Here is a 14911-nt window from a genome sequence, read left to right as displayed (position 1 = left end):
TTTTCACTCAGAGTGCAGTTTACGCAATTTTACTTATTGATTTTAAACTCACGCTGTATGTTGCTAGTTTATTTATGAACGATTGAGAGTGAAAAGATAATGTTTGCGGTTTTAATTGACACAAAACTATTTCTAAACTATTTCATATTTTACCAGGTAAGGCCCACTGAGCTATTTTTCAGAAGAGACCTGGCCACAAATGATAGCGCAGCGAAGTGGCTTAGCATCATGTGGGAATTAATAGCAGCCAAATACTAAGTCTAAACCGCATGTTTCTAAATGTGAAGTGAAAAAAACGTCCCATTGTGTGTGCATGGGTTTCTGTGGCTGATGACATCAATTGATCTCATTGTTGTTGAGAATTCTCCCTAATAAGTCATTAAAAGGTTAAAGAGGGCACAAATTACATTCCATACAGGTGTGGTTGGAAAGACAATATATTATCTGGTTTCAGATTGCGCTAATCTCACATTCCATTGCATTGAAACTCTTTGCCTGAACCAAGAGCCATCTCTTCATAAGCCAAACATTGCTCTGAATGCACAATACTGGAAATGAGTCTGGAGTTCTAAATTGCAAAAGCAATTTCATTCCAAAGGTAAATATAAGTCTTTGTTTTGTACCTGATGTGTTACGTGTATTCTAAAGCGTTGCAAGGTTTTGGTGTAATGCCGTTTCTATGATTGCAGAAATGCATACACATTTTTATTGAAGTGTATTACCGGCAATTGTTTGTAACATTCATAATCTCTTTAATGGAATGTACATTTCTTTCGTCAACTGGTATCATCATCATTGTCAAAAAATACCTTTATTGATAACCAAGTGATAACTCGTTGAGACATATCTTTTTTACATTTTTTTTATTTCCAAAACATGAGCTTTTAAAAAACTACATTCTACTCTTCGAGTTAAAGCTTTCGTGACTGCAGGGATTCATCTTCTTGGTTCTTTCGGTAAAGTCACGTAGAGGGGAAGTAATAAAATAATAAAAATAAAACATAATAAAATAATTCTCACGACGTTTCGGCCACAACGCAAGCAGCCATCCTCAGGTGAAACCAGGTCTGTCGAGGCGACAGCGTCGCTGCTTGCGTTGTGGCCGAAACGTCGTGAGAATTATTTTATTATGTTTAATTTTAATTATTTTATTACTTCCCTTCAACGTGACTTTACCGAAAGAACCAAAAAGAAAAAAAAATACATTCTACTCGTAAACAATACTTACATCACATCATACTGCTTTCGTTATTCATATTTCCAATGAAAGCATTGAGACTTGATATATTTCAAATATATTGTGGTATATTGAGGTGTTGAAACAATCACAGTTTCACTGTTAATGTGAGGTGCTATTGGTCGTTTTTATTTAAATGTGTATAATTTTCCTTCTCATGTAATAATGGACAGTGTTTGGAAATACTCTTTTTTCATCCTAAGAGTACTAATTTTTACATTATCCACATGCATAGTGGGGGTAGGGTGTGAGTATGAGAGGTTTGGAAACCGGTTCAGTATGAGCACTTTAAGATATCATCATCAATAATATAATCGACATTGCTCAAGCAAATACATTTAGAATTTTGCACATGTGTAAATAACAAATACATTTTTTCTGACGCATAGAAAATTGTGTTTTTTTTGCAAAAATCGCAAATGTAGTTTATTTTTCCAAGTGTTGTGAAAATTCTGCATATATTCTTCATGCTCTATTGAGTATGAGGTGCCCATAAACCAGTGGTGGAAATTCCACCCTCCTATGGCATAGCCTGTGGTAATAGTATATAATTTTTATTATCCAGGCTTTAATTGCTAAAGAAAATGAAAAAGGTTGTCTCAGTGGGCTTTCTCCCAGTTTAAATAAAAAAATACAAGTCTTAAAACAAAAACCCATACGTTGTTGTCTGCCACAATGCCACACAGCCAAACACTTTAACAACATTTTCGAAAATTAGGGTATGAAGAGAAAACTGCCATATAAAATTGAGGTGCATTTTCCAAAATATTTAAATAAAGCATCTAAAATATATTTTTTATCAGTTTGTTGCACCTGATTTAAAATCGTGCTTACAATCTGGGTTTGTTTAAGTGGTGCTGTAGCTAGACCACTGGATTCGCAATTGGGAGATTGGCAGTTCATCCTCGTCAGACTCACTTCAAATTAGTCCATGCGCACTCAAGGTGTTTTTTTTTTATTAAATGATTCCACTTTGAAAGTCAAGAGTGGTTGTCCAATTCATAGAGCTGATGCCTGCCATAGGAACGTGCAATTTCCTCTGCCTTCTCATGACTGCCAAACAAGATTACTGCTGCCGAGTTGCTCATTTGAGTAAGGAGGCATGTTTACTTTTTGACACGACTAAAATCTGAACAGGATGTAGTTAATGTGTATTATACTTTCTGAATATCTTTTTCATTTTGTGTTTTTGCCATTCCAAATTGTGTTATCGTCATCACATAATGAGACAAAATCGATGTTATTATCTCACAGAGCAGCACACCCTGTGTATCAGAGGCAATAAAACCAGTTTCGATATTTTTTTTCGTGCAGTCGTTTGTGACCAGGCTATAAATGAGAACCCAGTTTAATCACTGTTGGCCACCAAGATTATTTGAACCAATCTTGGGCAGGTTTCTAGTTTTTTGGACGGTGACATTTATTTTATTTAAGAGGCTTTCGGGGCACTCTATGGTAGGTGAATTAATTTGTGCAAAAGATGAGTTTTTCATCCTGTTATCCACAGTAAAATAAAAAAAAATGTCCACACAACCATGTACTTTCACCGTATTACCAAAATGAAACAGTGGATGACAAATCCCTAGGTCATCAACTCTATTTGAGACTTGAGATATCGCTCCTTTGTTGAGGGAAAGTTGTGAGATATAGTCATTCAAAAAAACACCGTGTACCACCTGTGCCTCCATAACTCCACTTCTGAATATTTGTGTGCATCCAGCACGTGCCTGTCCAAATAATAAACTCTGAGCACGAGGCGCGAGCGACGAAACAAGACATGGACAAAAGCGAATGGTGGCAAGGAGAGTTGGCAGATGACATCTACCGTGTTCTTCGAGAGAAGGTATCAGTCTCGCTCATTAATAGGCCTCCTACACACAAACACAAATCCTATGAACTGATTATACGGCACGTACGTTTGAGTGCTCAACTCGCAGTTGGAAGGTTGCAAGTTCAATCCTGGTCAGGGGGTCAACCCAGCCCCCTATCTCTCCGGGGTCTATAAAATGAGTAATACGGTACCTTGTGGAAAAATAAAAGTGGCTGTGCTTTGGAGGTACGAATCTCTCACCTTATTAATCTGATTTTTTTCACCATCAAAGGCTGAGGACTACCAAATGAGATAAACGCCATATTTCACTCCCTTGAACAGGGAGACACTTTGGCTGTGGTTTTTGTCATTCTTGGTCTGCGTGATGGCGAAAATTAAATGCTATGGCCCACCATAACCAGGCACATAGCCCCCTTAGACCCCAGAATAATCTATTATCGTTTCAAACACGTGACCTCTTGAACCAACTCAATAGCGTTCAACTGCCCTCCCAACCCCGTGTCCTCTTCTTCTTCCCTCACAGGAGCTGTCACTGCCTCGATTGTATGCACGCTCGTCCCAGCTGCACCTGCGTCGCTACTTCGTTGACCTCCTGGCCACACTGAGCGAGCACCTGCAGCTGAGCATGGCCACTCACCACCTGGCCATCTCAATGTTGGACGTGTTCATGGACCGGCACAACATCACTGTCCGCTGCCTCTACACCTCCTCAATCTGCTGCTTGATTATAGCAGGTCGGTCAATGGCTCACGTGGCCCACCCACCTACCCACCCACTCGATCACTCGCTCACCTCTCACTTGCACGCTTAGTTGCTCGATCACCGTCCGCATGTGTGCTCCTGACACCCTGCACAGCCAAGTTCGAGGAGAAGATTGAGCAGGTACCACGACTGGACTGGGTGAACCGCCTGGAGGTGATGACCACTCGAGGACTGAGTCTGTCCAAGAAGGAATTGCAACAGACAGAGGTAGCTGCACGCCCCTATTAATTCGGCATGCAATGTTTCATCCCCAGAACCGTTCCATGCATTATCATGATTCAAGGTCACGATTTGATTCAAGAACCAATTGTTTTGTCTTGTTTTTGTTACACTCTTGTTTGTGTTTTTCCTCATTATGTCTCGGTTTCCTTATTTTCTGCTCCGTGAGCCTAAATGTGAGATTAGAATGTAAGTTACATCGCAGGAGTTGACACGTAAGCATGCATCTTGAACTTCTTTCGCACCGTACATAGCCAACCGTGCCAACATGAGCATTATGAATGAATTTAATTAATACATTGATTCATCATTCTTCTGAGCCAGAAGTACCATCGTTGTAGGAGATCAACTGCTCGGATGTTCTTTCTCCATTTTCTTCTGATCTCTTTCTCTCCTGCCCTGCACCAGAATTTCGTCTCTGTCTATGCACTGTTTCATGACAACTAATTATGCTGTAGAAAATTAGAATGCACAGCCCCAATTTGAACATAGAAGAATGTCTTCTTACGAAATAACAGGAAGGCAAAGGCTGCAGAATAACATCACCACAGCAGACCTGACAAACGAACGTGGAGCGGTGCTCATTTATTTGCATAGCACTTGAACAAGTGCAGGAAATTCTCCCTTCCTATGGTGGGGCTCAGTCTCTCCATAAAACAATCATTGTTAACTTTTCACAAAGGCATTTTATTTACCCGTACAGACGAAGGGCTGAGTTGACTCCTTGACATTTGAACTGTTTGCGAGCCATGCATCAACCGACTCGTTAAATAAACCCTCCAGGCAACACACAACAGTATGACGGACTGAATGCTTCATTGAGTGATGGCAGCAGTGTTGTACCAGCCCACTCTCCCGTCTGCCTTTCTCCTGGACAGTTCATGCTGCTGCGTACACTCAACTGGAACCTGTGCATGCCCACAGCGGCGCACTACGTGGACTACTTCCTGTGGCTGACGAAGCGTGAGGACACCGCGGCCGGAGGCTCAAACGGCCACCAGCAGTCGTCCTTGTCCTACCAGCACGCGTACATGATCAAGTACATGGCCCACTTCCTTCAGCTCTCCCTGCAAGGTGCTCGCACACCTGTAGAGGAGCACTTCGTAGGCACCGACCTTGCAATGCTGAGATCACCAGCGAAGAAGGGACAATGCCTGAAATGTCACCGAATATATATATTTTTCCAATGTTGGAATGTGGTTAAAATGGTCAGGGCACCGTTGGCCCAACGTTCCATGTTCACTGGGTGCTTGAGTGTTTAAGTGTTGATGTGTGTGTGTGCCTGCCTGTCATTCCTGTACGCAGGGGAGCGGTAGTGTAGCAGTTAGTGCTACGACCCTGGCCACCCTGGTCCAATTCTCGCTCACGGCTAACACCAGTGACGATTATCTGAACTCGTCCTGGGCGTCCCCTAGGTCGACTCAGCCTCAAATGAGTAACTCAATGCGGTGTGTAAATGTCGGTCTTCATAGGTTTGTTTTGTGTGTATGTATGTATGCAGACCACGTATTCCTGAGTTTCCGTCCATCCGTGGTGGCGGCTGCAAGCATAGCATTGGCCCGTATTGGGGTGAAGCTGGCCTCTGCGTGGACTCTGCCCATGCATCACTGCACCGGCCTTGCCTGGGAGATGCTCCTGCCATGCGTGTCGCAGCTGATTTGGTGATCTATTTGCACGACAAACAAAACAAAGCTTCCCCAAGTAACCGTGTAGATTGTTCGGACAACTGCCATTGGCGAGCACCTATTAAGGCTGAGCACCTATTAAGGCTGAGCTGTGGCTCACGAGGTGGTAATGTGCTAATTTCTCTCCACTGTTGATGTTTACATACCATACTGGTTACTCGTTAAAGCCGAATTTACCTAAGGGAAATTAAATATAGGTTATCTGGCATCATAGTGAAATTCACACACACAGGTATCCACATATAGTGGATATATATATTTTTTAATATTTGGCATCTGTTGCACAATGGCCTCTTTTTTTAGTCTCTATGATACCGACTTGACAACAGTATTTGTCCTCTGGAGATATTGGCCTCCACCATAAGAATGTTGAATTGACACGGCTACCTCGATGCTGGCAGTGGTGATGAGTCCCACCGACATTGCTCATTTGATCTGGGAGACACTTTCACTTTCCTTTGACTCACAGTTAATTTTAAAGCAGTGATTGGTTTGGGCAGCAATGCATCATTGGTGGATGCATCCAAGTCCATCATGGATGCCCTGAGACTCAGTGAGGGGCTCCAGCATACCCATGGTGCCTTGTGACTCATTGGTAGATGGCCCCTTATGGTTGAGGTTTCTCATAACCTTGCTGAATTAAAAAAGCAGATGAACTCTAAACGATTAGACCTTCTTATCGTGCTGTTGATGGCTTCTTGGTATTTTGGGCCTTTGGGCCTGTGCTTAGCAACCGTGATTTAAAAATAACAATGCTAAGTTGCACACTCTTAATTTTTTGAGATTGGGGAGTATGGTTTTCAGATTTTGCTCCACGGTTGTTACCACTTACGCTATATTGAGGACAAACTACTACAAACAACAGTACTATGTAGTGGTGTTAATTACTGCAGTACATTCTATGTGTTTTTATTATATTGCTGTCAAGGACACGGTGTGATATTGGGTTCAAGGATTACAAGATGGGTTTGAACCTAACATGATTAGACCCACAGGCATGGACCTGTCTTTTCTAACTCTGCGTCCTCTCCCTGTGTTTAAACCCTTCAGTAAATACAACTTCAACTGGAAGCAGGTTATGGAGTGTAAGGAAAAGCCTGCTGTCCACTCAGAGCGGCCGTCCCACTCAGCCTCAGCTGTACCACATGTGCCTCTTCACCAGTCAACTAAACAGCAGCAGCCGCCACAGCAGCAGCGATGTGTACTAAAGCTGTGCCCACGTAGCCTCGTGCCAGCCAAGCATCCGGTGCCAAAGCCGGTGCAGATGCTACGGCCACCTGTGGAGGTGGATCAGGAGATGGAGCCGCTGCTGTTCTGCAAAGAAACCCTTGGCAACACTGCGGAGAACCACGATTTGGCCACGCAAGCCGTGTGTCAGCAGGAGTCTGGCCATCAAGCCACACAACAGATAGATCAGCAGGCGATGCAGTACTTGATATTGCGTTCTCGGCAGGGCACCGATTTGAGGAATGCAGAACACAGAGCAAGTGTTGGTCAAAGCTCAGCTCCTCAGAGCTTTGGTCAGCAAGCTGGGGGCTCCAGCGAGCCTGTAGATTACCAGCAAGCAAAGCGTCGCAAAATCTCCGTGACGGTTGCAAACTTAAAGTAATGAGGCGTCATGCCGCATGCCTCCATGATATCGCAAACCGACTTCCACTGGTCAAGAGGCCAGCCAAACGCCAACAAATATGGGGTGGGCCTTCAGTTAAAAGCCATGCTGTTCGACACAGCTCCGCTCTGGCCATTTATATTTGGCCATAAAATAAAATGGCCAAATAGACAAGTCAAAAATGTCTTCAAGCTTAAGTGAGCATTGATTGATGCGTATTTTCATGGGAGTTTCTTAGCCAATAAAGATATTTTCAGGACATGTCTATGAAGCTATAATTGCCTTTCCACAAAGCGGTACTTATTGCATCAATCCCAGAGGAATAATGATAGAATCTACCTCTGTGTGGGAATTGAACTGGCAACCTTCTAGTTATAGGTTGGACACTTTATCACTGCGCTACACTGAACAACATTACCAAATACACTGAACATAATGTGCCATCTGTTTAGCCATAACAATATTTGAGAAAACAAATAACCATGCATGGAATTTGTACCAATCTCATGTCTCTGTTTCGGGGCATAGTGTTAGCCCAAAGCCATCCAGACACTTCCAATAAACAGTGCGAACTATGTTTTCTACTTGTTTTTATATATTACGTCCTTATCACTTACGCACCTCTCAGGAAGAATGTGTATTAAGGAAATTACGTGTAATTGTAGGGATGACAAAGTCAGGTTCGCAGTTTTCTGCATCGACATGTACAATATACTGCTACAGACGGGTGTGATGCTGTCATTTCATTGTGGGTATTATTTACACTTTAAATGGCACATTTAATCCTGTGTGTGACTGTGTAACAACATTTAGATTCAGAATCTCTTTTGCATATGAGACAAGAGTATCATTAATTGTTTGAGACTATTATTAATTTAGAATATTATTTGTTACTGATAAAACGGTCTTCCTGCTTAAACGATCATGGCATGATATTCGTATTTGTGGTCCTGATCCAGTGTTTGTAATTCCTTTAATATCACCAACACAAAGTCTTAAAATCTGTAATTAATGAGAAAACCCTATCATAACAGCGCAGGTTGTAAAATCATGTTTTATTTGCAAATAAACATCAACGGTTCCTTAAGGAGTGCATTGTGGTTCTCTTACCTTTGGTCACTGTCAAAATACATTTAAGCAAATCTGACCAACTGTCAGGTAGCACTAATACAGAGATAGCTAACTCTAGGCCTAATCTTGATTTGATGCGTTTTTGCCTGATGACGACTGCTTGTGTTGCGATCGAAACGTATTGATTTATTTTATTTTATTTCTAACTACGTGACTTTACCGGAAGAACCAAAGAGTATAACTCTAGGCCTATTTAGTCATTATTAAGACCCATCAGTGCAGTATAATTACCAATGCTCACTGCAGTGAAGTCTGCTTCTGGCAAACCATATGTGTGGAGTAACCACTTTTACACTACGGGGTCAATTAGCTGGGCTAATTCAAAGCTAATTGAGAAAACCCCATCACAATAAAAACAAACTCGGCGTCTGAAGTCATACTACTGGTAAGACAAGATGATGGCATGGTTTTTTTCAGCAAAGAAGAACAATATGTCATCGATTGTCAATCTGTGAATCATTTCAAGACGTTAATAATTGGAAAAATTAAAGTATTATAAAAGAACTGAGATATTTTTTTTTGTCAGGCGGTAGTGGTACATGTGGAGGTGAGAGTTTGTGGGATCGCATGTTGCAAAACTCCCTTGGCCGTGGGCGTTGATGCGCCATACCCTGGCTTGCCAGGAGATGGCGGTACAGTAAAGTACAGGGCGAACATCACATGCCCCTTATGTACAAGACGGTGTTTGCCCCCTTGTATGCGTGGGTGTTCTTAGGTTGCTCAGTTTTCCCCGCAGATGTATAAACACCCATGAATTGCCTGGAAACATCTTCATTTATAAAGGACGGCAGAGCTTGGGCAACTGTTGGTGCCGGCTCGCCGCCAGGGTGCCTTCCAGCTCGTCGGTGATTCCTCAGCAATTGTCAGATGCTATTTGTATGACCGACGCTGTATGTAACAAGTCCAACAATCCCCATCATCTACTCTGACATCGGGTGGGGAGGCTTAATCCAGCCATGGATTGATAAAAGGAGTGTGAAAGAAGAACACATGCTCATGCTGTAGCGGATTACTTTTATTGGTTTCCCTTCTGGCACCATCTCAATAAATACTTTCGATTATCGCGTCAATTCAAATAAAATACACATTTACCCACGAGCAAAGTGTGGCGTTTGCCAAAATGTGTTAACATTTTGGACAACACTTCCAGGCAATCAATATTAAATCCCTTTCTTCCACGAGCCACAGTTTACAGGTGCTACAATACTTGTAAAGTACTATACGAAGTATCTTTCTGATCGCACATTCACAACGATTCCACTAGGTGACGGTAGCCTCACAAACATGAATTGACACACTCCTGGTTATAAACCATTGCAAGGACGTGGCTTGTCTGGCATTTATGCTCCATCTGCTTCCATCTCCAAACAACAAAACAGACACGTGGCATTTGGTGCAATGAGAACCAGGGGGCAGTCCTCAGCTATATATCTGCCAGACCAAGGCCACTGGCAAGTGGTTAGTGCTGGGGAGTTAAGGCCTTGGACAATGCTACTGACAATAGATAACAAACAATTTAATACGGTACAGTTTTACAGATTATTCCATTTGGTGTGTATCAGCAGAGTATGATTACATAACATGTTGTTTATTTTTGCAATTATGTTTGATGCTTTTAAAACAAGCTGGGTAAATGTCAGCTGCAGGTAATGCGTTTTGACTATGTTACAAAGGCTACTGTTGACGTTGACCAACCTTAATGTGTACATTTCATGAAGATGACGTAAAATTTGGCAAGTGTGTGATTATATTGTTACTGATAAAACTGAATAATCAGTAATTACGTTTAAAAAATAAATTCTCCAAACTGCCATTTCAAATATCATCAATTTCCGAATGGCTCTCAAATCACCCTAGTCAGCCTCAAAATCCCAATCGTCACTATTATCTCATAGCTGTGTTCATCCTGACTTCTCTGATATAATTCTCACCATCTCTCCCAATGTCTTTGCTAATAAAAAAAAACCCTTGATGAAAGTAGGAACAATAGGAACATAAATAAAAACCCACATTGTCCATGAGACAAAATGGAAATTGGTAAGACCTGAGATTTTAGTGGTTACCAATTTCCTTATGTGACGAATAAAAATGATTTATGTGATAGTCGTTTCAATGGCTGTCACATCTAACTACAGTGTAATCTATGGTCACATATTTTAAAGGAAAAAGACGGCTACGTTTTTCCAGCTCAGTTGGTACCCACAAGTGAAATATGATATCTTCTGGACCCACTGACTAACATTTATCCTGCACAATACATTATTACTGTGCATTAGAAATGTGCACTCCATTGACCGATCTCGAATGCAATATTAGTGGTACGGCAGTTAGCGAACTGGTGATACGACCCCAGCCACCTGAGTTTGATTCCTGGCCACAGTCAACATCAGTGGCGAGTGATATCTTAACCATTTCTGTGTTTCCCCTTCACCAACGCACACAGACCAGCGTGGTGAAGTATGGTCGAAGAACCCGGACAACCGACATGGCCCACTCCCTTCAACAGTGCTGTGCATTATTCATGATGCTGCAGTGTTGTTATGCACATCACTTCTGTCGATCCACTGCCCATCACCCACGCCGTGCAGGTCGTGGGGGTTATGTGACCATACTTCACCGCGGCGGTCAGTGTGGATTTGTGAAGAACAGCAGCATGCAATTAAATGCTTCTGCAGTGCCCATCAGTGCCCAATCAGGTGCATTTCATATGTGACCAGGTCATAGGCGCGCAATGTTTATACTGGTAGGAACCTCCTGGTTACACCAGCCCACAGGGGATTATTGTGTCCGTCCGTCCGTCGTGCAGGGAGGGGCTGGGTGGGGAGGGAGGGGCTGGGTGGCGAGGGTGGGGAGGGGCTGGGTGTGGAGGGTGGGGCTGGGTGGGGAGGGGCTGGGTGGGGAGGGTGGGGAGGGGCTGGTTGGGGAGGGTGGGGCTGGGTGGAGAGGGGCGGGGTGGGGAGGGGCTGGGTGGGGAGGATGGGGCTGGGTGGGGGGTGGGCGGGGTGGGCCTGGGTGGGGAGGGGCTGGTCACCCCGTGGTGCCCTTATAAAACTCAACGTTTAACCTACTCACGCCGGCTTGTGCCCGCCCTCACAGTCGGGCATATTTGCGGAATACACCACGCCGCCGTTGACCCTGGCCATTGACCGAGCAACCCAACGTTCCTACCAGCTCCCTCCGCAGGAATGTGTTTATTCTAATAGCTCAGTGGGCTTTACCTGGTAAGAAAAAAAATAGTTTTTATTTGTATATATTACGTGATTTCTTTATCTTTCCTATACTTTGCACTCATGTCGTGTTTGTTGTATTGTTTGTTGTTGTAAAGTTCTGACCCGACCCTATTGGACATCTGAAGAGCGTTATAGCTCATCGGATTCCTCCATTATAAAATGTGCATATACAACTGCGTCAATACATTCATTGTATAGCTCTTTGCCAAATAATGTCCTCGTGTAATGCAATCGCCCATCGTCCACTGACTCATTTGCATAGCCAACCCCTTATCAGTGCCCTACCTATTACAGACCAACTCAGACCTGGTCACCCCGTGCTCCTTATAAATCTCAACGTTCATACTACAAAGTCCCATCACAAGGGAGAAACACAGACACAATTGTTTTGCTGTTGCCCGTATAGAAACGTCTAAGTTGTCTTGTGGTTGTTGTTGTTTGACTTGCATCCCACTGGGATTTTTGCACACAGTGTTGGTGTACGGTGCTTTTCTGCAATATTTTGCTGTTTTTTCTCGGATTTTATGTTTGCACTTAGTCACATAGCCACTTTAAGATGTTTTCTTGTTCTTGTTCATGTTTTGTTTGTTGCGGTTGCACCCGATTCAAGAGCCGAATGGCTCACTGGGCTACACCAAATAAATGAAACTGAAAATCTCTGTACGCCGTATGGAACTGCTTAACGCGTAGATTTCGGCGATCAATATTATTCACAACAAAGTGATTTGGGTTAGATCGCGTAAGTATAAATGTGTCGTAACACTCCACCACCCGACACAGTCAATTAGTAAGCAATTTGTCACGTAAGCGAAACGCCAACTAGTGACGACTTCAAGCCCACCCACCGGTGTGTTGGAGAGTCAATCCACAGCAGGGGTGGACAGCTCTATGCCTTTGAGCACTATAACCAACATCTCAACTCCGCCGGTAACAGCGTGCGCGTGGCTCGGGGCCACAACCCCTGCACCGTGCAGCGTCGTTCCCCCTAAAATAAGAATGAAAACACAAGCCTACGGTCGCGCGCACGTGTTTCTCGTGGCAATCCGACAGAAGGAGGTGCGCGCGCGCGTAGTGGGAGGGGGGGGCGAGTGGGGGGGAGGAAGAAAGAGAATTTCCAAAAACCCGCCCCCTCACCCAACAACACCGTCGCTGATTGGCCGAGCCGTGCGGGCCGCGACCCAATGATAAGCGGTCGTGCTGTCCTGGTTGAACTTAAAATCAAGATGGCTCCACGTATAAATACACGCTGGGGGCTCCGCTCTGTCGGTCGCGTTCCGCGTCTCCTCGGGCCGCAGAGGGCCACTCGTTACCCCGGTCGCGTCTCCCGAGGCCGCGGGAAGCAGGGCAGCGTCCCATGCAAAGAGCAGCGGCCCCGTCGGCAGAGGAGCGCGCGGTCGAGCGGCGCCGTGGGGTCCCCGGGCACTGTCAGGAGGCGCCGGGTCTCACCGCCCACTAGGCCGCGGCCTCCTTAATTTATTATTTTAATAGTTACCCCGTGATTTGTACATCTTCATGTAACCGTCGCGCTTGTTTTAGTACAGCAGCGGCGTTTAGTGTGCAAGTTGCGGCGCCCCGTGTGCGTGGACAACGATGGCCGTTTCCAGGTAAAGTGGAGTTACTCTGCCGCTACCTCCTCCCCCTGGCACCACAGTGCGGCTCTGTACCTGACCTCGTCCTTCCCCTCGGGACACTGGGACCGAGTGGCCACCGCTCTGTGGGGCGCTTGGTGGTGCGTGTTGACGTGAGAGAGTGACAAAGGCGGCCGGGCGTCTGTTGCGGTGGCCCCCTGCCAGCGGCCTCAACACGTGCAGCGTCGGCGGCCTTAATAGGCGCTCTCCGATGGTGCTGTTTTTGGATAAACTCTGGTGGTGTCCTATCGTTGCGGTTGGTCGTATGAAACACATTACTTTCACTATTTAAAGCGGTACAAGCTCCTTGACGGGCAACAGTGTTGTCATGCGACCAGGCTTTGGTGTCGGGGTGAGAAACAGCCTATTTATTTAATAAGCACTCATTTCCTGTTCGTCGCAGCGTGACAAAACATCGCCTTCATTATTTCCCATAGTTCAGCCTGATGTCTTCACAGGGTATGGGCAGTGCAAGTTCTGACATTGCTGCATCTTGTTAAAATAAGATTTTGAAGAAAAGTTTCGTGAGCGATTAAGGGACCCACAGGTCCAGTATGCCGTATACGGATCCAGTTTAATCGTCCTCGTAAGGTTAAATGAGAGCATGTGGGAGGCTAACGCAGCGTTATTGGTGTCGTAACGCAAACGATGCAGTCCGTCTGAAAGGGGGGTTTAATTAGAAGAAAGCGCCACAATCGAGGTGTGGCATTTAAAGAGTGGGTAGTTGTCGCGCGTGTGCTGATTGCTGCTTTGAAACCGCAGCCCAGAACACCATCACTACTAATCTGTAAGCCAATTTACATGTACCGGTTGCGGAGTTGAATGCTAATACAGTACAGTATATCGCAATTATGCACACTGTTTACATGGTTGTGCAATTATAATGTTTGCGATGTTTTTTTGACAACGGCAATGTCGGTTCATTTGTACGTTTCTGTTCTGCGAGTGTTTTACCGTGCTTTGAATAAGAGGAGTGTATGAGATCCTAAAGGTGTTGGACTGTTAGGTTTAATCCCGTCATACTCGAGGGGCTGTGATCCTATTCGCAAAGTCTTGCACTGCAGATGTGCCATTGACGTCTTGCCCGGGCAGCGGTCTGCCCGCTGTGGAGCCTCGTTGTGAATAATGCATGCAGAAAACGAAAGTGTGACAATTGGCCGTTTCAATAATGATTTACTGTATAACAATTAATTTGGCACTGCACACCTGTATACATCCATAAACACTAATGTAGTGATTTATTTTATTTGACGTACACCATTATGAATGGTATTCTAATCTATATCAATGATTTATGTGCTTAATTATCTATTCTCTAATCAACCAAACATACTTAACATTCGATGCATTTATATTACTTCAATATTGTCTTCCCAATTCTCTAAGCACTCAAGCGTGATCATGCTTTCATAATGCCCGAGTAGTGTCATTTGGTACTATATATCTGTGTGTCCATAATACCGGTATTTTGGGTTAAATAACGTAAATATATAAATGTGTCGTTCAATCCACCACCACCCGACACAACCAATTGGTAAGGTTTGTCATGGATGATATGGGTCGCGAAAGCCGACGTGTT

General features: G+C 44.2%; 2 protein-coding genes across 3 annotated transcripts in view; both read left to right on the top strand.

Annotated features, from left to right (window-relative positions):
• The first annotated feature begins 451 nt into the window (after positions 1 to 451).
• On the top strand, positions 452 to 8430 carry LOC144721715 (cyclin-J-like). Of its 2 annotated transcripts, none has more exons than XM_078599583.1 (7): positions 452 to 598; positions 2958 to 3080; positions 3592 to 3802; positions 3925 to 4037; positions 4928 to 5123; positions 5551 to 5710; positions 6785 to 8430. In XM_078599583.1, the coding sequence occupies exons 1-7, from the start codon at positions 539 to 541 to the stop codon at positions 7341 to 7343; spliced, it is 1422 nt and encodes a 473-aa protein (XP_078455709.1). In that variant the 5' UTR covers positions 452 to 538; the 3' UTR covers positions 7344 to 8430. The 2 variants fall into 2 exon arrangements, with proteins under 2 accessions (XP_078455709.1, XP_078455708.1); XM_078599582.1 differs by having other exon boundaries at positions 3880 to 4037.
• Positions 8431 to 12918: 4488 nt separating this feature from the next.
• Positions 12919 to 14911, top strand: part of BTAF1 (B-TFIID TATA-box binding protein associated factor 1) — a 54300-nt gene continuing 52307 nt past the window's right edge. The window contains exon 1 of the mRNA XM_078599580.1: positions 12919 to 13308. Coding sequence (XP_078455706.1) covers positions 13295 to 13308 — 14 coding nt within the window. The 5' untranslated portion in view covers positions 12919 to 13294. The remainder of the gene's footprint in view (positions 13309 to 14911) is intronic.

Source organism: Lampetra planeri, chromosome 12 (genome assembly GCF_965212315.1).
Source record: "Lampetra planeri chromosome 12, kcLamPlan1.2.h2, whole genome shotgun sequence".
Classification (NCBI taxonomy): domain Eukaryota; kingdom Metazoa; phylum Chordata; class Hyperoartia; order Petromyzontiformes; family Petromyzontidae; genus Lampetra; species Lampetra planeri.
Note: the sequence above shows the minus strand (reverse complement) of the source record. Positions and strands in the feature narration are given on the sequence as shown.